The sequence below is a fragment of the Zalophus californianus genome, chromosome 3 (genome assembly GCF_009762305.2).
Source record: "Zalophus californianus isolate mZalCal1 chromosome 3, mZalCal1.pri.v2, whole genome shotgun sequence".
NCBI lineage: Eukaryota > Metazoa > Chordata > Mammalia > Carnivora > Otariidae > Zalophus > Zalophus californianus.
The window spans coordinates 99658726-99681827 of record NC_045597.1 but is presented as its reverse complement, the minus strand read 5'-3'; the positions used below and the strand labels follow the sequence as shown (position 1 = coordinate 99681827).

At 41.3% G+C, this 23102-nt stretch overlaps 1 protein-coding gene across 1 annotated transcript in view; it reads left to right on the top strand.

The window, feature by feature from the left end:
• The window catches only part of NCKAP5 (NCK associated protein 5), an 878246-nt gene that overhangs the window by 782382 nt on the left and 72762 nt on the right, over positions 1 to 23102 (top strand). The window contains 1 exon segment of the mRNA XM_027590996.2: positions 990 to 1065. Within this exon segment, the coding sequence (XP_027446797.2) occupies positions 990 to 1065 (76 nt within the window).

Below are 23102 nucleotides of genomic sequence, written 5' to 3'. Positions count from 1 at the left end.
AGCTGAAATATAAGGGGAATGTTTTTGACCTAAAAATCGATATAAATATGTCACTGCTCTAGTTCACTAAGCATACATCATAGTCACCTTATGTTTCATCATAGAAAGAACAAAAGAAATCATTTTCTTAGAGAGTTACATTCCAGGAAAGGGTCAGGAGATCTAAGTATATTTCCTTCTTCTTCTTAAAATAACTTGTGGTAGAAGTCACTGTCTCTGGAGGAATTATATTTCCTTTGACTTTAATTTTCCCTAACAGCTCTGTGTTACTGACTTTATGAAGTATTAAAAGCCAAAGCTGTATCTTTAAAACCTTATGGAGAATTAGGTACCCTGTAAATCCTCATTTTCAGATCGGGGGTTATATTTCTGAAAATATGCTTTTGTTCTTATAATTAAAACTTGTGATACAGCCAAGTGATAGAGTAGGGAAAAGTGGAATGAAGAGAATATCTACGTAAGTATGTGCGCCTCTGTGTATGTGTGTGCGTATGGATACATATATACACACACACGTGCACACTCCTATGCACGTGTGGGTGCCTCTGTGTATGTGTGTGCATATGGATACATATACACAAGTGCGCACACTCCTATGCACGTGTGTGTGCCTCTGTGTATGTGTGTGCGTATGGATACATATACATACACACGCACACTCCTATGCACGTGTGTGTACCTCTGTGTATGTGTGTGCGTATGGGTACATATATACACACACGCACACTCCTATGCACATATGTGTGCCTCTGTGTATGTGTGTGCGTGCATACGTATACACACACACACACTCCTATGTATGTATATATACACACACACATCCCCATATATGTGTATATATACATATTTATGTATGTATATGTATATATGTGTATACACACACTCACACATACCCACATTTGTTACAGAATGAACCATCATTCTGAGGATTGTGAACAACCTATTTACTATAATAAATAAGAACTTACAGTATTTTCTTGTTGCTGCAGATAAAAGAAGCAAGTGAAAACCTGCAAGAGGATGAAGATACCATTGCCGATTCCACATTTCAGAACCACATCATAGGTAAACATTTACATCTTGGTACATCTTTATGGGTGATACTTTCTGAATGTGACCTTCTTTCAGACACAGTGTGTTCCTATGGAGCATGTCTCATGCCTAGCCTCTATTAGGCTGGGTCTTCTTTTTTTAAAAGATTTTTATTTATTTATTTATTTATTCATTTATTTATTTATTTCAAAGAGGGAGAGAGCACAGGGGGAAGGTCAGAGAGAGAGAGAGAGAATCTCAGGCAGACTCCATGCTGAGTGCGGAGCCCTCCGTGGGGCTCCAGCTCAGAACCCTGAGGTCATGATCGGAGCCAAAATCAAGAGTCGGACACTTAACTGACTGCACCACCCAGGTGCCCCTAGGACTGGGTCTTAACTTCTCACACATGGTTACTTCTATCTTCTCAGACACTTTAAGCTACCAAAAAATAAGTCGTTCAAACAGGACCTATAAAGAAAACATAGGTGTTTTCAAAGGAACTCACTGCACACTGATGAGACGCGAGTCCTTGTCAATATGAAATGAGAATAATACTGAGTATAAAAATTTCTCTGGGGAAAGCAGTCAACTTTGAATCCATCCAGTTTCTCTAATTGTCTCAAGAAGCATCTTCACAACTACTGTTGGTTAGACCTGAGGGATGGTATCTTTCTTAAATTGAATATTTTTTAATAGAATGTGTTTTACACACAGAACCAAGTAGATTTAGGTGCACCTGGCTTTGCCAAAACCTCACAACTTACTTTCTTTATCATTTCTGGGAGAACCCTGAGCATCAGTAGTCCTGTCTCTGAAATAAGTTTGATTTGTCAGCTCTTTCTTAAACCTGTGCATCAGCCTAGATCGAAGGGACTCAGCTTCCCAACACAGAAAGACTTGCTGACCCTTTGCTGACCTGTTTTCAGCAGCCAGGAGATAGCTGGTGACAGAGTGGTTGTCTGTGACTGTGATCCTTGTCAGGTGACAGAAGAGGTGATACACTTAACTGTTCTGGGCCACCGTGGACGATTGCAGAATTCTTTTTTCCTCAGGCTCTCGGAAGAGCTGTGCATGGAAGCGTGCTGATTATTTAGTGTTACACAAGATACCAAGGCATGATGGAATAATTGCTACCACTCACATTCAGGTATAGCAGTTAATATTGAATCCCGCATTCGAGGGTATGACAGCCCCCCAGATTTCTGCTTTCGATGAGTGTCCACGGCTCCTATCCCTTCAGCTGCCAGCTCGGAGCCCCTCAGCACCCTTAGAGCCGTGCTGGTACACTCTGGGCCTGCTTTTCTCACATACCCAGAAGTCTTCTGCAAACTCTAATTTACAGTTTATCTCAGAGAGTTATTGTACTCCCACAGCTTAATGAGACTGGCACACCATTATTATTCTTTTCATTTGTAATTGAGGATACTAAAAATCTTAACAAACAGCTGAATGAGTGCAGTCTGAACAAGATTATTGTTCCAAAAAGACATCCTTTATTATAGTTGTCGATGTAAAATGCTTAAATTGGTATCAGTTGTGTGTAGTTAGCTAATATGCAAGTTAAATACTGTTTAACAACCTTCAAACATGACACTATGTAAAGCCCCGCTGAACCATCATTTTCTCCATAAGGAGGTGTTCCTGGGCCTATGAAATAACATATATAAAGTTAAAGGCTGAATGTTTTTCAAAAAGAACTACAGTAATCTAACTATGCTTTAATAGACCTGCAATTTTTTTAGATTTGCATTGTTCGACATGCTAGCTAGTAGCCATAGGTGACTATTTCAGGTTCAACTTAAATTAATTAAAACCATGTACAATTAAAAATTCAGTTCCTCCATTTGCACTAGCCTCATTTCAAGTACTCAGTAGCCACATATTCAGGGTGGTCTGTATGAACATTTCTATCATCACTCAAAGTTCTATTGGAAAGTGCTCTTTTCGATTACTCTCATGGAAGTAAATTTGGACCAGGTTTCTGACAGGGGGCTGACTTGGTCTGCACGTAGTGTAGATTTATCTCCTCAAACTAGGGGAGAATTGTATGATAAGCTGCTATTGGCTACAAGTAAAACAGCAACAAGACGGACTAGCCATTATACGTGAGTAATGAAATCATTTAATCATCTTACACAATTAAAAATCTGGAGGAAAGTAAATACGGAAAGAAGGCTAGCAGCTCAACGATGTCATCAAAAGCCCTGGCTTTATGTCCTCATATCTGTTGCCTCTGGTTGCAGATTGATTCCTGCCACTCTAGGCATTCCATTTACATTCAAGGCATGAAGTATAAGGAAGAGTAAAAGCTCCTTCAGAATCCACCCCACAGACTCCATCTTACGTGTCATTGATGAGAAGCAGATCATGAAACCAATCCTAGCTGCAAAGGGTGCTGGGGCAGTCAGTATGTTGCTTCTGTTTACTGCATGAGGTGGCAGAGAGAATGCGGTTGCGAATATTCCCTAGGTTAACCAGTCAGCAAGATCACCACAGCCAACCTTCTCAAAGCTGCATCCATTTCAAGACTGAATGAGACTCAATAGATCAAGTAGTGATTTCTCTTTATTCCAGAAGAATGACTGAGAATATATATTTAGCACCCTGATAAACCAATATTCGTCGTTTTGTCTAAACTAAGTGTTGTCACATAGCCTCACAATATTACATAACCATAGAAAGTTTTTTCACTCACAGCAACTGAGCAAATCTAAATATTTTATGCTTCTAACCAGATACCAGCTAATGTCTTTGACAAAAAAGAATAATCAGAAAATTTGTGAACCCGAATGTTTGTATTTCTGTAGTTAAGGATAGTCACGTTGGTTTAATCAAAATGTTACTGTGAGTTGATTACATGACAGATATTGTTAACTAAGCCTGCTCTGTATTGAAATTCAAGATTCATGAATGAAATAAAATAATACAACTAGATTTTTTCTTTAAAATCACCCTAATAAATGTCAGACTTCCATGTTAATAAGCAACAAGAAAATGACTATTAGCCTAGCCTAATAGAAATGTTAACACAAATGATCACAAACCCCATATTTCTAATTGCTCTTTCCTGCTATTTAACTGTAATAGGTTCATGTATTATATTAATTATCTAATAGGATGAAATGATCAGTGGGAATTCAAATAACACTTCCATATTAAAAACACCAGCCAGTTATAGCATCAAAAATGATCGTCTAAGTGGAGGCAGAGGATCCGGAAATTCCTATAAAGTGGAGAAAATGCCTTTTAAGGAGTTTGAGGAAGAAACCAAGCAGAATTGAATGACATACAAGAAAACAAGAATTCATGGTAGACTCTGTGAAGTGAAGGATGCATGTTATTTGCTCCAGATTTTAAAGAGGTACAAAGGACAATCTGGCCAATAGCCCAATGGGCAAGTACCCCAGGGCCCCATTGCAGCATGAAATCTGATTACTCTCACCTATTGGCTGGGTGTCTTCTTAGTCTCTTCTAAAGGAGCCCTTCTGGCTCCTGTCACCAGGGGAGAGCATGACAAAGGGCATGGTCTAGCCCTGAATCTGGCTTTCTTTGGGGAGCTCTATGGAGTTGTGTTGGTACTCCCCTACCCACCTCAGGAATTGCCTCCAAGGGATGTGTCTGTGGTCCTCCTGTTTCCGTTTTTCCCCAAATTGGCCTTAGCTAGCAGCTAATATATTATGCAGGAAGATAGGAGGTGCTCAATAAGGACCCCCCTTTGACTTAATTATTAGACCGTATACCAGTTGATTTCCATTTTCCCGAGGCATTTCATTTCCTTATTCCCTGTTCTCTCCTAGACTCGAGCTAGCTAATCTGGTAAACTAACTCATGTTGGAGCAGTAGATTAAGAGGGTATTTTTTCAGGTCACATATTTGCATTATAACAAAGACTCGAGAAAAGTTTTACTTCTAGTTAAGAGGAGGAACTCTTGAAACTTTCATTCAGGTTTCAGGCACTCGCATCACTGGTTTGAGCAGATTATAGGGTGAGGAAGGAAGGACAGAATCAACCTGACTTCGGACACTGAATAGCACAAGAAGCAGTGCTAGGGAGGAAAAGTTATTTTGTCATATAACCCCACTTTTGAAAGATAGCCTGCCTGAAAGCTAAGAAGTGGGGCAAAGCTGGGTTGAGCCAAGTAGAGGAGATCCACAGAACCAGGTACAATCGCCATTTCATGTCAGTGTAATACAAAGACCTTGTTGTTCTGTGTATTCTCCTAACCTTTTTACACCCAACCATAAAACATCGAAGCCACGTAGTATTGTGCCCAGCCTGGAGTTCGATAGAGGCAGAAGGGATAAAAGAGTCACATGCCACAAAGCTACTATTGTCACAGAATCTATACATCAGATTCCAGTGAAGGTCAATGAACGCAGCAGCTTCTTCACCCAACAGAGGAGAGAAGTCTTAGCGTGATGACAAAATGTCTCTGGCTGTGGTTCTTAGGACAGAAAGAGAAGGTCTCACAGACTCTTGATTCAAGAACCTCAGTGACATGGAGAGTAAGAACCAACACCTGGCTGTTTATCTCATCTGAATGGAAGGAGCTCTGAAACCTACTTTATCGTATTAATATTAATGACCTAATATAATATGGTCAGCAGTTGTTATCCATATAGACTAAACAGTTTGAATGATCAAGACCACAATTATTTTAAATCCAAGACAGGATTACCATAGTTATTAGTACCAGTAGGGTTAGGTTCCGATGGAAGCGAATGAAACCCCAAAGTACAGTGGTTTGAATACAGGACAGAAATTTCTTATTGTCCAGAGGAAGGTGATCCAAGTTGATAGGACAGAACTGGGTTCTTACTATCTTGTCCCTCTGGCTCATAGGTTTTCCATTCCCATGGTCACTTCATTGTTCAAGATGGCTATTAAAAAACCATCCACGTTCTAACCAGCAGGAAGAAGTGATAAGGAAGGATATGGTTCATCCCTTTATGAACACTTCCTAACAGTTGACCCATCCCTTCTGCCATTGGCCAGTACTTGGTACATAGAATGGGAAACGTGCCAGGCAGGAGGCTATATGTCCGGAAAGAACCAAAAACCAAAAACCAAACCACCGTGAGGTTCTCTGGAAGAAAGAGAGAATGACTTTCAGAGGACATGTACCAATGTTCGCTGGCAGCCCACCCTTTACCATGGCTACCTCCTTGGTATAAACACACACAAATTTTCACCACCATTTAAGAAAACCACAGGAAGTAAATTAGAACTGTTTTTGGAAAAGATAGAATGAATTCTAATGATTGATGCCTAGTTTTTGTCTTGCATGACTTGAATGACCACTTCCTACTAGCATAGTTTACCTTGAGTAACTTTTTGAGAAAATGTACTGAACTGGAACTAGTTTGCCACCCCCATATTTATGAGTAATGTATACTTGGTCACCCACAAAGGATATAGAGGTTCAAATAAATCTTCCGTGGACTACAGTGTATCGAGAATTTTCCTTTCTCTAGAATGGAAACCAAGAGAGTACCAGGGCTTCTACTATTGTAGCTGCCAATCAGTTAAAGTTCTTGATAATTATCTGTCTAATTTCAAGAATATTACCAATTTCCCCCACTGAGAAAATATGAAAAAAGTAGAAATTTGATGTATATGGAATGACATTCATACTAAAAATAAAATGAAAGCATATCTCAGAAACTTGATCAGAATTTTACAGCTTTCTGAGTAGAAGGCTATTTAAGTCACATGTCATATTTTGAAAAGTGACATGCTTAGGCTCAGTTGTAGAAAGGGTGAGCTATTGATGAAAACAAAATGAGAGTGGAACTAAATAATGTTCCATTGACTACTAACAGAACTGGCACCCGAATGGGAAACTACTTAGATAATAATGCCTGTGGATAAAGAATAGGATGAAGTAGTTTACATAATTTGGATTTCATATTAATACTTCCCAGGATGATGCTATTTCTACATTTCCAAACATACAAAATGACACCTAAGAGGTACTATAAAGTAATAGCCTGGGAAAGGAAACTTCACGTGACTACATGGAGTTCGCTCGTTTATAACTGCAAGTGACAAACTCCAAAGGGGAAGCTTTGCATCTGGAAGCCTGAAATAGAAATTCCACCTGTCATGAAATAGAGCCATGGAAATAGGACCATGTGGTTTCTTCTGACCAGGGACTGGAAATAGTAATAATTAGTTTTCACCCACTGAATATCCATTATGTGGTAAGCCCTGTGCTTGGAACATCACATGTCATCCTCCTTGCGTGTTTGTTTGTTCATTCCTTTGAGGCTGGTTCTCTGTTTTTGTCATCTATCAACTTTCTCTTTGTACATACTTTCCTCTAATTACCAGAGATAGTCACTAGATAAGTCTTTGCTAGAGACTTCTCTTTGTGAGCATACTAAAGCCTAGTCTATGACCCCCTTCCTCTGTTTTTGTTTTGTTTCGTTTTCCCTAGAGATAGGGAACTGTAGACTTGGAGAGATGAAAGTATGGCTTTTTTTTTTTTTTTTTACCTCCTATAAAGTATTTGCTCCTATAGTTTGCACCAGGGAGCTGAGCTCTATTTAGGTCAACAAGCCGATATTGAGCATCTTCTGCAAGCCACAACCTGTGTTAAATGCTGGAGATATGGGATGAATAAGACATAGTACCTGTACTCTGTGAACTGCAGTCTAAGAGGGAGATAGAAAAGCAAACAGGTAATTCTGATACAGTGTGATCACAGATAAGTTAGAGGCACACTCTGCATACATCTGAGTGTATGGAATAGGTGTGGAGTCCAGCTTTGGTAAAGCCGGGAATATTGGTTTTCATTTGTAAGGAAAAGACAAGAATGAGAGAATAAGATACTGAAGTTAAAGAGAATTTTCCATTTATACCAATGGTTCCCAAACTTTGCTACACATCAGAATCCCCTGGGAAGACTTTAAATACGCTGATGCTCAGGTCACACCGCATAACAAATCGCAAGCTCTTGGGATAGGAGCCATGAGTTAATATCTTTTTAAAGATTCCCCAGGTGATTCTAGAGGGCAGTAAAGTTTGGGAACCACTGTCCTAAGTGTTAAGATTTCATCGGCAAAGGGGACAGGGAGATGTCTTTCAACTCAATGGCAAGAGCATAAGCAAAAGAGATAGGAATGTCGCATACTGCAGGGGAGAGGGGTCAGCCAAAGACCAGCTTGGCTAGAGCTTGGCTGGAGCAGAGAGTAATTTTTGAAGATGAGGTACAGATAGAGTTGGTTTTGTGCAGACCATGAAAGCCAGGCTTAGATGTTTGAACTTTAGCCTACAGAAGTAATACACAGACTGTGGAGATTTTTTAAAGGAAGACCAACACGATAAAAAGTGGCGGCTCTCCAATCACTATGATGCTCACATTCCAACTTTTCAAATCAAAACACATTTTTTATTTTCTCTCATTTAGCCTTGGACCAACCAAATACACTATAGTCAAATGCACCATATTGGTTCCTCCTGTGATGTGCTGTGATGAATAGAATCATGTATTTACATGAAAGTGTGGACATCCAGGAATACGTAAGGGTTGCCAAAGGGCTCTCTGCCCCAAAAGATCTCTCCTGGTAGCCTATTAGAATGCATCTGAATTTCCTACCTATTGGTAATTCCTTTGGGTAAAGGTGCCCAAGTTACTTGTTATACTACACCTGGTCTCTGAAAAGGGCAGACATTGAGTATCACTGACTGAAAGCAGCAGTGCATTTCTTAGCTGGGTACCAGCAAGACCCTAAAGGGATGAGTCATCAAGCTGGTACGTTCTCCTTCCAGGGAACTGAAAAGCAGAAGAAGGAATGATTTGACATTTAGAAAAGGTGAGAGTGATATTCCTCAGATGGGGAAGCTCAGCTGCTAGTGGCAGAGGCAGACATGAAGCCCTAGGGGCTGGCATGAATTAACCCAAGTTCTAGAAGGAGACAGGGCCCACTGAATAAGCAGTGGTGGACACAAATAATTTTTGCCTTTTTTCCCACCTTTTTTGAAGGCCTATTGCTCTATAGCACAAAGGTGGAGAATCTGAAAGAGCTGTACAGTGACTTCTTTTTGTACAGTTCCCTCGAGTTCTCAGAAGGCAGTTAATTCACTTAAAGTAAACATAAGAATGTGTGTGTCACCGGGCGCCTGGGTGGCTCAGTTGGTTGAGCGACTGCCTTCGGCTCAGGTCATGATCCCGGAGTCCCTGGATCGAGTCCCACATGGGGCTCCCTGCCCAGCGGGGAGTCTGCTTCTCCCTCTGACCCTCTTCCCTCTCATGCTTTCTGTCTCTCATTCTCTCTCTCTCAAATAAATAAATAGATGAAATCTTAAAAAAAAAAAAAAAAAAGAATGTGTGTGTCACTTATGGCATAGTAAGGAATAGGTAGGGGTCAAACCAAAGTCTAAGAACAGAGTGCCTCAGCCCCAGAAAGCTGCCCAATGTGACAGAAAATTCTGAAAGAAGTAAGATGATGCTATATATTACCTTCATATCTACTATTTATTAAAAGCTTCCTAAATGCTGGGCATCGGCCAGAGTGTTTTATGTATGTTGCCTTCTTTTATCTTTATGTCAACCCCGCAAGTTATGTACTAAGGTCATCTTTTGCAGGTAGGGAAGCGGATGTCCTGAAAAGTTACATACTTTGCTCAGCAACATGACTGGTATGGAGTGGAGCCAACATCCAAACCCAGCCTAGTCCATAGCTGTGAATTAAATAAACCCCTGAGAATGCTAAATGATGGCCAGGTACTTTTTTGGTCACCTTGCAGTCACCACCGTTCAAGAATCCTTTTAGCGGATTGCTTGGTCAGGGGTTGCAAACTCAAATAAACCCCTGGGTCCAAGAGTGAGACAGGCCCAGACTTGACATAACGCAAGCATATATTACATGAGTGATAGGAGTTTTGAGGAATGGAGAGAATATGACCCACCCCGGGGGAGTAGCTATTTGTCAATTCCAGTTGTCACTGTAGAAGGCTGGCCCTATGTAACCAAGTCTTCCCATTTTTCACCAGAAGCCAGAAAGTATAGATTTTTTATGTGACATAGGATACATTTTAAAATGTGGGCTCAATTGTAAAAAGCAAATCTTCAGAGACTTTCCTTTATCTGGCAATATTTCAAATTAGAATTTCAAAGTCCTTTCCCAGAACTTTACATCTAAAAGTATAGAATATAATGTAAAAACATACATATTTTTCTTAAAAGCTTGGTTGAGCTGCCTACAAGGAATGTGGCAGAGGCATGGACAGCAAGAGAGCTTGATTTCCTGGGGTGGCGGGAGGGGGCACAGAGTGCTATAAGCAGCACCTTCCCATGGCGTATGTACTAGTCTCGATGACCTAGGGCTAGGGTGACCAGCTGTCCTGGTTTGCCTGGACTTTCTTGGGGTTAACACTGAAAGTCCCTGAGACCTGGATGACCTGGAACAGTTGTCACCTTCCCTGGAGCCTGGTGTTAAGGAGCTTAACTGTGGGCATAATGAAAGCCTAGGGCCTCAGGGTGAGATGTTAGATCAAACACATCCCTTCCCCACCAGCATCAAGCTGGATTCCCAAGAGCAGTGGCAACAAACCCAGAGGAAGATTGCCAAACCCAGAGGAAGACTTCAAGCTAAAGCTCCTAACTCAGCCTCAACTCAGTCTGAACTCTAGCTGAAGAAAGGGGGAAAAAAAGAAAAGAAAAAGAAAAAAAAAAGTCTCTTCTGAAGATTCCAAATCCTTAGCTCACATTCCTGTGGATCAAGGCACCAATCCAGTCTCTGTGTCCCTTAAATCCCCCAATCTTGAATTTTTTTTTAAATGTTCTGAGTTGTGCTTTTAAATACTCCAGATAAGAAACTGGAAGAGGGAACAGTTGAAACATGAATAGCAGAATATTAATGTCTTTTGAGCTGGGCAATCGCACTGTTTGAGAATATTTGAAATTTATCATCATGAAAAGTTTTAAATAATGCAGACTCAAGTTGGTAGTGCTTGCAGGAATATGGCAGAACCCAACTCGAATCCTCTCTTGATGTGACCACTCTGAATTTTACAGACAGATAAAGTTCCAAGGAAGATTAACTCACAATAAAAAATCCCTAAAAGAGGATGGGCACCTGGGTGGCTCAGTTGGTTAAGCGACTGCCTTCGGCTCAGGTCATGATCCCGGAGTCCTGGGATCGAGTCCCACATCAGGCTCCCGGCTCAGCGGGGACCCTGCTTCTCCCTCTGGCCCTCTCCCCTCTCATGCTGTTTCTCTCTCTCAATCTCTCTCTCTTTCTCTCTCTCTCTCTCAAATAAATAAATAAATAAAATCTTAAAAGAAAAAAAAGAAAATCCCTAAAAGAGGAAACAACAACTTCATTAGCAAGTGGCAGGGGGAAAAAAAGGCAAGCTATAGAATAAGTCCTGCAAAGACTGCAGAACTGGGAATTATCCAGTAGAGAATATAAAATAAAAATATTTAATGTATTTAAAGTAAACACAAGTGGAAATGAACACTAACAAAGGAACAAACAAATGAACAGTCTGATACCAAAAAAGAATACAACAGAACTTCAAAAAATTAAAAGCTGTTAGTATTGATTACCACTGATGAGAGCATTATTCAACTAAAAGACAGTTGAACAATTACAGAAAATGTGTCACAGAGAATCAAGGGGGCAGATTAATGAAAGAGAGGGTAAAATAAGTAAGAGGTGATAAAATCCACATGTATCTAATTGTACCTGAGGAAGGGAGTGGAATGAATAGGGTAAACATAATATTAAAAGAATTAATGGCTAAAAATTTGCAAAATTAAAGAAAGTTACCAATCCTCAGTTTCAGGAAGCCAAATTAGTTCCAAGCAAGATAAAGGAAATCTACACATTAGGATAGTGATTTTATTTCCTTTGGATATATACCCAGAGGTGGGATTGCTGGATTGTAGGCTACCTCTATTTGGAAATAAAATCACTATCTCAAAGAGATATCTGCACATCCACATTCATTGCCACATTCTTCCCAATAGCCAAGATACAGAAATAATCTAAGTGCCTGTCAACAGATGAACAGATAAAGAAATTGTGGTAGGGGTGTGTGTGTGTGTGTGTGTGTGTGCGCAGTGCATATATACACATATATATATTATCTTTAAGTATTCATTTTTATTTGTATAGTTTTACCACACTGTAGCTTACACATTATACAAATAGAATCATACTGTAAGTATTCTATTGCATTTGGCATTTTTAATCAACATTATTTCTGTGATGAACCTATGATGGTATATGCAACTGCTATCCGTTAATTTTCACTGCCGTATAGTATTCCCTAGCATAAATATATCAAAATTTAGCCTTTCTACTGTTGATGAACATTTGCCTTGGTTTCCATGTTTTGCTATTATGACAATGTTGCTATGGTCGCTATGGCATATAGTCCCTGATACACTTGCCAGGAGTTTTTGAATGGCCATGTCTTTTAAACTTTTTTGACTAACATCCACAGTAATAAATGTTTACATCATAAACCAATACAACTCTGGAGATGTGCCTAGACATAAATGTAATGAAAATGTCATATTTTTTTTTTTTTTACGACAAAAACAAAAATAACATAGAAAGTTGATGAGTAACATGAAATTCAACAGCAGTGTGGTTTCCCTTTGGTGAGGTAGTAACAGGAGAAGGATAGAACCAAAGAGGAGCACAAGAGGGGCTTAAAAACACTGCTTATGTTACTAAGGTGGCTTATGGGTGTTCTTTCATGGTGATTATTTAAATGAATTTATTTGTAGTATACACTCCTATCTTTATAATATGTTTCACAATTTTTTTAAAAAAAGATAAAAATTAAAGTACCATCCAAAGTAAAACACAAATATATTTTGGCAGGTGTATCTGTGGGCTGGATGGGCCATCCTGTTCATCCTTCTGATCTATGCCATACATCCCTCACCCCACTCCATTCCCACCTACCATTTGGCTGGCCCATTGGCATTTCCAGAAGAGAGACTGGCCAGGAGAAAAAGGAGAGGGGAGGAAGGGAAGGCAGCCCTGACCACCCATACAGAGTTACCCATCATCAATTCTGAAGCACATCAGGTGTCAGAGGAGTAAGTTAGAAACAGAGATTGTGGGCAACTCTTAAAGTTGTATCTTTTCCTCCTCCATGTTACCACAGATAATTCTGAGTTGGCCACACATTATGAATCGGCTCAACTGTCTGTGCCTTAAGTGTTGTTAAAGCCAGCGGTTCTAAACTATTCCCATGAAGGGAATGAAAAACTAGTGACTGAGAAGTAACAGTGATTTGAGAGGAAGGAAGAAGGAAGGAAGGGAGGGAGGGAGGGAGGAAAGAAGGAGGGAAGGAAGAAGGAAGGAAGGAAAAGCTTGCCAGGGAGGAGCCTGTAGCTTTTCAGAACCTTGGAAGGCACTGTCCATCTTGTAAGAGTTCAATCTTACATACCTAATGAAAAACTGCCTCAAATTAAGGTTATCCGCACACTCAGTCCACCAGGAATCCCAGTGATACATTCATTAAGTCTGGCACATGGGAGCAAATACCTTAGCACGAAGGAGGTGTAGAGTGCCAGAATGATAGATCAGGTGAGGGTTTTGGCACACTGTAGAGATGAAAATTGAGCTGTGTGTTGAAATATGCAACTAAGGAAGAAAAGAGGAAACGTGATCTTGGGAACAGGGTGCTCTGGAACAAATCCATACTCAAGAGAAATCCTAGAGAAGAGAACAAGAAGATGTAGAGAAAGGAAAGCATCTCAGTGAATCTGTTACTACAGGGAACATTTTGGAGCACTTTTTAATGAGTGATACATATGCAAGTAGGGCTTAAGTGTTTGAAAGAGAAGCCCCTGTTTGTGAAAACGGTAGTGCCTGAGAAGATAACTTATCAGTGTCAGTGTTAATTTCTCCCATCAGCCAATTGATAGAATTTGAGAAGAGTCATTTAGCAATCATCTTATCAGCAGTCCAGTGCCTCTCCACTCACTTTGCACACGATCAGATAAAAGGATGATGTTTGCTTTATCTTCGGTTTGCCACCCTGGCACGGCTAAAAGCTTTTCCGGAAGGGAGAAGAACAAACTGAGAGGTTACCAGGTTATGAAACATTGTCACAGCCAAACCAGCAGCACTGAATCAATTTCCAATATGTTTCTTCTGTAGCTAAAACCTATACTCTGGAGATGTTATTGTTTGATTATAAAAGCAGGAGGAATTTGAAGAGAGACTTTCATGCCACCTTGATAAATAGTCTCTGTCTGTAACTTGATTGTGTCAACTCCCAAACGGAGGGGAAATATGCTTTAAGGTGACTTTCTGCCCATTTGAAACTCAGCCCTGTGTTCTGCCTTCGGAGCCCATTTGGAAGGAATCCTATGTGTGTAAGAACACATTTGGAGTGGGCATCGTCTTTCCTGCTTCTGCATGAGTGGATTGCATTTCCAAGGGTGTTATTTCTCCTCACCACTGACCCAGTCATCGGAATGTTTCCCTGATGGCAAAAGTATTTGTGTATAATTTGGCTTCAAGACAGGTCTCTTTCCTATGTAACTTATAATTTAAAAAAATAAAAGCACTTCTAGGATGCTGGGTTACAATTGACTCCGATTTTAAAAGAAGAAAAGTGGCAAGGAAGAGGCAGTGACCTGAGGAATGAATGGAACCAGGGTCCAAAGCCCAGTTTGGGATTTTATGACTTAGTGCAAAAATGCTGCATCTCTGTTTCCTCAATCATCAGATGAATGACTTATTTTAGATATTCTCTAATGTTTGGGGTTTTGTTGTTGTTGTTGTTCCTGGCCCAACTTCTAATGCTCTTTGAGGGAGTGAAGGTATCCCTGAATTTCAAGATGCCTGTCCACGTAAATGTGAATCTGTGGGAAGACGGGGTTTCAATTGTGGGATCTGAGTAAACTAGAAATTGGCAAAATGTATTAAACGATTTCTGGGCCAGCCTTAGTCATCACCTGTAACAATAGCATCACCACCATGCATTTACCTAAAGTTCTGTGTTTTTTTAGAGTGCTTCCATGGGTCCCCTCCACAATCTCCCAGCCAAGGGTTTGCAGTCACATAAACCTATGCTCCAGATTCCATGATTCCACTCTGCCACCTAACAGATGCTGTGATCTTGATCAAGGTCCTGAATCTCTCTAAGCCTCCATTCTGCCATCTGCCAAAAGGAGATAACAGAAAGACTTACCTTGAGGTGTTGTGATGAGCATGAAATGAGTGTTTTTGCAGATGAGTGCTTGACAGCTATGCCAGGAACTGGCAAGGACTCAATTGTTGGTCTTCATTGTTAGTGTGGTTATTATTAAGATGGGTATGGGTAAAGTATAGGTAGCTATGGGTATCATCTTTCTTCTTTTTTTTTTTTTAAAGTTGTACTCGTGGGTATGATTTATTACAGTGAAGGATACAAAACAAAATCAGCAGAGGGAAAAATCACATGGGGCAGCATCAGGAGGTAATGAGGCACAGGCTTCCAGTGGGGTCACACATGACATGCTAGATTCCCCCTGGCAACAAGTTATGACAACACATCTGAAATGTTATCTACCTGACAAGCTCATTAGAGACTCAGAGCCCAGGGTTTTATTGGGGGCTAGGCACACAGGTACCATCTTGCCTGATGCATATTAAAATCCCATATTCCCCAAAGGAAAGCATGTGGTCAGCCTAAATCACATTGTTTATATGAACAATTTAGGCACAGTGAGCCACTCTTCTCAGTTAGGGTGGTGTGAGCCCTCTTGAAATCCAAGTTCCCAGGTGCTAGAGAAGGGCCAGCCTTGCAATCAGGCCTTGCTAAAGGTAAGCCTTTGCAGACCTTCTATGCTAACTCTTTTCTTCACAATCTGTCACCTTGGCTCTTGTCTGAAACATCTTTACAGCAAAATTGCTACCAGTAGGACTCCATACAGCAGTATGAGACTAAACTGTTGACTTCAGTAACTCAGAGGTTCTCTGAAGCTGACCTGAATGCCTCCATCCAGGGCTGAGATACTGTCACGGTAGTCACTGATAGTGTCATTCCCATGGACACATGAAGGACATTCCCATGGACAGTCCGTGGTACTTTTGGACACACACAAAGACTTTACAATCATTACGGTACTCCAGATAGGACAAACATTAGTCAGATGTATGGGTTAATGGGCCCCGAATATGGCTGCCCACCATGGAGCTTCTAACCCTATGATTGCCAGTCTAGTCAGAAATAATTCAGGTTAGTCCTTGGTTTCGGAGACACTGCCTTCAGCTCCAGACAGCTCTACTTGTCCATGGCATCAGTGTCATCATCAATGTCATGAGTGTAGATGACATTCATAAGTGTCCTGTGTGGAAAATACAGGAGCAGGGCCACCCTTCACTGACTTGTGATTGATGCTGTCAGCTATGACCATGGGCGCAGCAGTTTGAACTCAAGGTCCTCGCAGCAGCTTGGAAAGGTAGCATGGGGAGTTTTCCTTCAGGAAAGAGGGAAAACTTCTCAAAAAAAAGATAATTCCCTTCCCGCCTCACCCCCACATCTCCCCCAGGCATTGGGGTTTGCTTCCCTCCATTGGTACAAAATCAGTGTGCTGCAGTTAGTAATCAAACTTTACCTTTTTCTCATCTATAAATTCTTACTGAGATTTTTTTGTCTAGACTGGTTGTATGTAAGAGGGACAAAAGAATTTTCACGAAAAAATATTTTTATACAACTTAATCAGAAAGAGGCATCATGTTCAGGACAAACTCTTGAATTTTAAAACGTTTTCTTTTTTTTTTTTTAAAGATTTTATATAATTTTTTGAGAGAGAGAATGAGATAGAGAGAGCATAAGAGGGGGGAGGGTCAGAGGGAGAAGCGGGCTCCCTGCTCAGCAGGACTCGATCCCAGGGCTCCAGGATCATGACCTGAGCTGAAGGCAGTCGCTTAACCAACTGAGCCACCCAGGCGCCCCTAAAACATTTTCAGAATGAGTTTATATAACCTCTTACCCACTTTGTCCTGATTATTTATCCAGTAAGCAGCCTAAAAAGCCTAGACTTTCTGGGGACAGTTGAATTTAACCCTCAAACTACACTAAAGTTTGTATACCAAGAGAAAGGTGAGAGTAGTCAGGGTATCTGTCCATTGTTGCAAAACAATTAATCTGGATATCCATTTTCTGAACAGTGAAGAAAGTCACAGTGAGGTTTTCTGTCTATAATTCACCACACGGTGGTGACGGGATTCATACTGAGAACTAACATGACTTAAGGAGGATTGGATTTGGTCATAGAAGTTCCCGGATGTACATCTCACACATGGAGAGAAAGGCCTAAGATGGCTTTCTGTTTCTCCAGCCAGTTCTCAAGTACTGCATCCCCCTCATGCTGCCAACGGACCTAACCCACAACCACCAGTCACGTGCGGTGTCCCACCCAAGCTTCTTCCTCTCCCTGGGTCCTCATGCACTGGTTGTACATTTGATAAATTCCAGCGTGTCAGAAAGGGCTAATGGGCAAACCTAGAGCTTCTCCACTGGGAGGGGTGAGGCAGTTTCATTTTCTGGTACTCAAACCTCAAGGCACAAGCCATAAACCAAGTCCTGTCAGTTACTAATGATTTATGAGGCACTGACTCCATTCCAGACACCCTGCTGGACATAGACACTGCGCAGGCTTTGGATTTGGTGAGCTCAGCCTATCCGATTCGGAACCAGAAGCCTTATTCACATCTCTTTCTTAAAACTTCAGTTAAAGATTGAATCCTCCAATATGTTCCTCATAGGTCAATTTCCACGACCCTTTTTAAAGAAATTATGTTGGACATTACCGAAAGAAACTTGATGGCTGTAGATAATCCTGTCATTGTAAATAATCAAGAACTTATATGCCTTAGTAGTTCCTAAATTGTGTGAACTTATTCTTCTTGACATGCTAGCAAAGACAAATAATTTCTTTAAAACAGAGGGTGTACAAGAGCCACTGTTTAAATGCCAGCTCTGCTGCTAGTTACTGGCCTACTTCTTCAGGGAGATATTTGCATGCTGGATTCACCTGGGCACTTGGTCTGCGATGCAGAGAAGTCGGGAAGCTTAGAGGGGCATTACTTCCTTATAAAACCTCCCCAGGTATTACAATATGGGGTGGTAATGCCCGCTTATATGATCACTACATTACTTTTAGTAAGTTTTACGCCCATGTGCGTTGTTGTTTTATTTTTAAAAACTAGTAAGACGGCTTTTGTTAATTCTTTATAGTGTTTTTCAGGATTCCAGTGATAGTTGCAACAGTTTAGTTTGGGGGTTTCCCAGAAGAAGGCCCTGTGAAAAGGATTTAAGGACAAGTCAATTGTCAGGAAGTCCAGGAACAACTAGTAGGAGAAGTCAGATAGAGGAGGTAGACCAGCCAATGAAAAGTGGGGTCTCATGTCAGCTACCACCAGGACTGGCCACAGAATTCCCATAGCCCAGTGCAAAATCAAATGCAGGGCCCCTTGTCCAAAAGTTATTAAGCATTTCAAAATGGCAACTGCAGGGCATAGGTCACACTACACAGGTCACACACACATGCTTGTTACCTGGTTACCACTGTGAGGGACAGAAGCTTAACCTCAGAAAAACTCTGGGGTGTAGCACCTAGGTCTCAGAGTTTCCCCACCTGAGAGTGAGGGAGCTGGGTATTCATCACTACCTCCCATCACTGATTAGTCAAGGGCTGATTCTGGGGCTGTTACCTTCAGGCAAAGAGATGCAGCTACTGGTAACTTGGAAGTTCAGCGGAGGCACACTCAAGTAGTAAGTCTCTAGAAGGTGAATGGGCCAGCAGCTGCCAGCATGCTGTGCAGATACCAGAGGATCTCCTGGTACCCCCAGGACAGCACCAGGTGTCTCGAAAAGTGAGCTACCTTGTTGAAGGGGCAGCTACTGAAGATCCCCCTCTTTAAAAGTAATATCCCCTAAAGCCTTTGCTTTCTACCTGCTTTCTAGTCATTTCTTCAATCACCAAGATAGCCATGATTTTCTACATATGAAAGTTCCACTATACTTTTAAAAGGGGATGGGGGGATTTGCAATCCTGCATACTTAAAATCCAGGTACATTCATTTTCCAAATACTGTGAAGCTAGACAAGCTATTTCTTCCCCCATGTGCCTCATTTATGTCATCTGGGAAGAGGTCTTAGAATTATTCTCTATTTCCATAAGGTTTGAGAAGTCTACATCAGAAAAATGTTGGGAAAACAGTTTTAAAACAATGATTTCTTTCCTAAGTAACAGTGATGTCTCTCAAAGCTTTGGGGTTTGGGGGGGTGGGGGTATAAGGATAGTTTCCATTAAGCTCATCTTAAATAGGCCATCTTGCATGTGTTTGAAAGGAGTATAAAAATTATCTGTTAATTAGAAAATGTCCCCTCTCCCCCACAAATACACATTTTGGCTTTTTAATCATTACGGTATAAACCACAGACAATAGCTCTTTAATAACTGTAATGCTTAATTTTGTATGTCAACTTCACTGGGCCACAGGATGCTGAGAGACTGGATCAAACACATTCTTGATGTTTCTGTGAGGACTTTTTTGGGTAAGATTGACATTTAAATTGGCAGACGGAATAAAGCAGATTGCCCTTCTTAATGTAGTGGGCTTTATCCATCAGCCGGAGGCCCAAACAGAAAAAAAAAAAAAAGACTGGCCCCACCCAAAGTAAGAGAGAATTCTCCTCCTAGCCTGACTGCCTCAGAGCTGGGATGTCAGTTTTTCCCTGCCTTCCAACTAGAAATGACTGAAATAATAACTCTTCCTGGGTCTCAAGCATGCTGGCCTTTGCACTGGAACCACACTGACAGCTGTCCTGGTTCTCAGGCCTTAGGACTTTTGAGTGGAACTAAACCATTAGCTCTCCTGGGTCTCCAGCTTACCTACTCTCCCTGCAGACCTTGGGACTGGCCAGCCTCCATAATTGCATGAGCCAATTCCTTATAACACACAAACGCGCACACACACACGCACACACACACTACTAGTTCTGTTTCTCTGTAGAAACTTAATACAATTACATGTAATTAGATTTTAACAGGATGATTAGAATATCAGCTAGTTAGAGGAAGATGAACGGCTGTCATCTGGGCAGATGACTACAGATTTCAGTTTGCTTCACCCAGGCCAAGGAAAAATGAGCAGGTGAACTTACCCTATAAACTGGGTAGGGGCTAGGGAGACTGCAGATGCCAGGGGTCAAATATCAGGCAGCCTAGATCATCACCATTTATGTAAAACAGTAGAACAGGTGGCCCTAGTGGCCCCTGGTTACTGAAGGGCTAGCAGTCCACTTTCACAGGAGCAAACAAAGCTAGACATTTTTACTTCGACTGAATCTGGAATCAAAACTCATTCAGATGTCTGTAAGATGTGAACTTCCTCATAGAGGTGTGAGCCCTCTGCAGAGGAGCTCCCCTCACCCCCATGGGGGCAAAGATGCAAGAGGCCTGTGCATGAGGAAAGGGCCCAAGGCTCCTGGAAATCTGCATGCATGTGCATGGCATATTTATTCATTACACAGTAATAGATCCCTATTAGAATTTGTGTTTAAAGCAAAGCTCCTCTGAGGACAAAAATGAAGATTTCAGGTGTTCATGAGATGCTCCTGCTGAAACCAGTGGGAGTTGCTGTCCATGTAAATAATTGTGCTGACTCACCAGAGTCGTGGATGACAATTAGTCCACCGTGCAATTAGCATGTTGCTCTGCTCTACAAGAAGATGGGGGTGCCAAGGAACAGGGTTAAATGGCCTTCTTCCCTTCAAACCAGCATGTCCAGGATTCCACGATGGGTGAGGTGCTGTGCTGAATTTGCGCTAGGTCTTCATTTATAGATATAATTTGTATAGAGTGTCGTAATGAAACTGCCAGACAGAAGAGCAATCCACTGTGCATGGAGTGAGAAATTCCTATTGTTCCACCGACCTCCTAATGAGACAGCGACACCTCAGAGTCACATACACGTACCTGCTTCTGCTTCCTTAATTGCACAGGGATCCTTGAATCCAGTCAGATTTTGCATCAAGCATGTGAACCCTGCCAGGTTAAGTGAATTGTCCCCGGATGATGGAGGTCTTGGAATAGGATCAGACGCAGGCTGTGGGGCACGTGCCTTGCTTCACAGTAAGCCATACCCCACTAGTGAGTCTGTATTTACAAGGATAATAAACTCCACGTGTAGAGTGACGTTCTGCAGGCATATGGAATAGAAGGTGAGAGGGATTCTTCAGAAAGGGGTGAACTGTGTCATTCAGAGCAAAGCCGCTCCTTCCCCTCCACATTTAAGCAGATGTAGCTGTCAAAAACCTTTGATGCTCTGGCACGTTCTACTCTGCCACAGTCCTCAGGATCCCACAGAAAGATCCACTCAACCACTGCCTTATTCTCCTTATTCTGTTCCATCCCTGACCCTTTCCCAATCTGCTGGGGAGAGGGAAGGCCTGGGGATCACTGAATGTCCTATGACTTGCTTGATCTTGCCACAGACATTTCCAGCCTTTATCTCCTGAAGTTCTTTCAGCTGTCTTTGGCTTCCTCTGTAACCCCACCTTCAATAACACTGTCTGTTGTAGCTTTTCTTTCTGCTCCCCCAGCGACTCTGTTTGCAAACAAAATCTCCAAGCTTAGCTCCAGATGTCTCAGCATGACCTCCAACATCATGATTCCATTCAGCCTCCTCATCTCTTCTTCCTCACGATGGTGGCTTCCACATTAGGATCTTTTCCCCATGCTCTAACTTGGCTCCTTATTTTAAAGGCCTTCCCCCATCACTCCCAATTCTTCACATTTAGAAAAACAAGAGTCTTCCTTGATGCCTCTCATCTTTTTCCTCTGGTCTTGCGGAGAGAGAGACACATGGTCTAAAGAATCAATAGCACATTCAATATTATTCAACGTGCAATAATAATGTATGTCTGTTGGAAAGACATGTTATGACAGTTGCCCTAGATGGTACCAGCATATATTCTTGATAACATCTTTTGAATTTTTATATATTGGCCTTGGTTCAAAATGATTGCAGCTTCTCATCAGATTTTCTGTCAAGTCTTGTTTACTTTTCCTGAACACCAAAGAAAGGCCAAAAATATGTAAGATTCAAACTTAAAATCCAGAGTCAGAGGTGCTAAACTAATTCCTGAGCCTTCATATCTTTCATACCACTTCCTTAACTTTTCAGGAATCCAGATAATGTAGCGTAAGCAGCACTGAGCCCAAAAGCAGTATACCTAAGTTCCTGTTACAGTTTTGTCCTTATTAATTAGGCAGATTGTTCCCTGGGTTTCTCTATCTGTAAATTGGATATACTGGCTGCTTCCTTCCCCAGCTCAGCACATGATTGTCAGGAAAATCGAAGGGTCGAGTTCATGGCAGCACATCTTAGATGTAAAATGGGCCTGCGGTACAAGGGATTCCTTTCGCCAGCGTCTGGGGCTCTGCTAGTTAACTAAAGCCACAATCATCCACCAGCCAGTTCTCTTCCCCTGTTTCGATTGGAACTCTAGTTGAAACAATGCCCTGTGTAGCTAAGCAGATATCTGAGGATTTTTTTTTTCATCTTATTTCTCTCATCTTTTTTAAGGAAAAAAAGACTATGACACTCTTGCATTAAAAGCCCAAAGGCCAGAACCTTCTCTTTGGGTCTGTTATGGAGAATGAATGCAGCTGGTGAGAGCCAGAGGCCTGGTGGCATGGTTTGATAGTGTGTTGATGGTAGATGTGGAAAAAGAATTTGAAAAGGACAGTCTTTGTGAACATGAGGTTATGTAGAAAGTGAGATTGAAGAGGGAAAAAAGAAAAAAGTCTGCATCACACTAAATAGATTTTAAGGTTGATCAGACTATGTATTTATTTTAAACGATACCTGTAAAGCCTCATTGGAAAGGAAGTCCTGGAAAAAAAAAAAAAAAGCCCCTCCCTACTTGGTTATAAATGGCTTACTGGATTCCATAATGGGGTGGTTATTGAATTAGAAAAAAAAATGATAAATACCAGAAGCTTGAAGCTCATAGATGAATATCTTCCCAGCAACATCTTGGAATTTGATCTGAAGAGGGGAAGTGGGGTATGGTCATGGTAGTTGTCCAA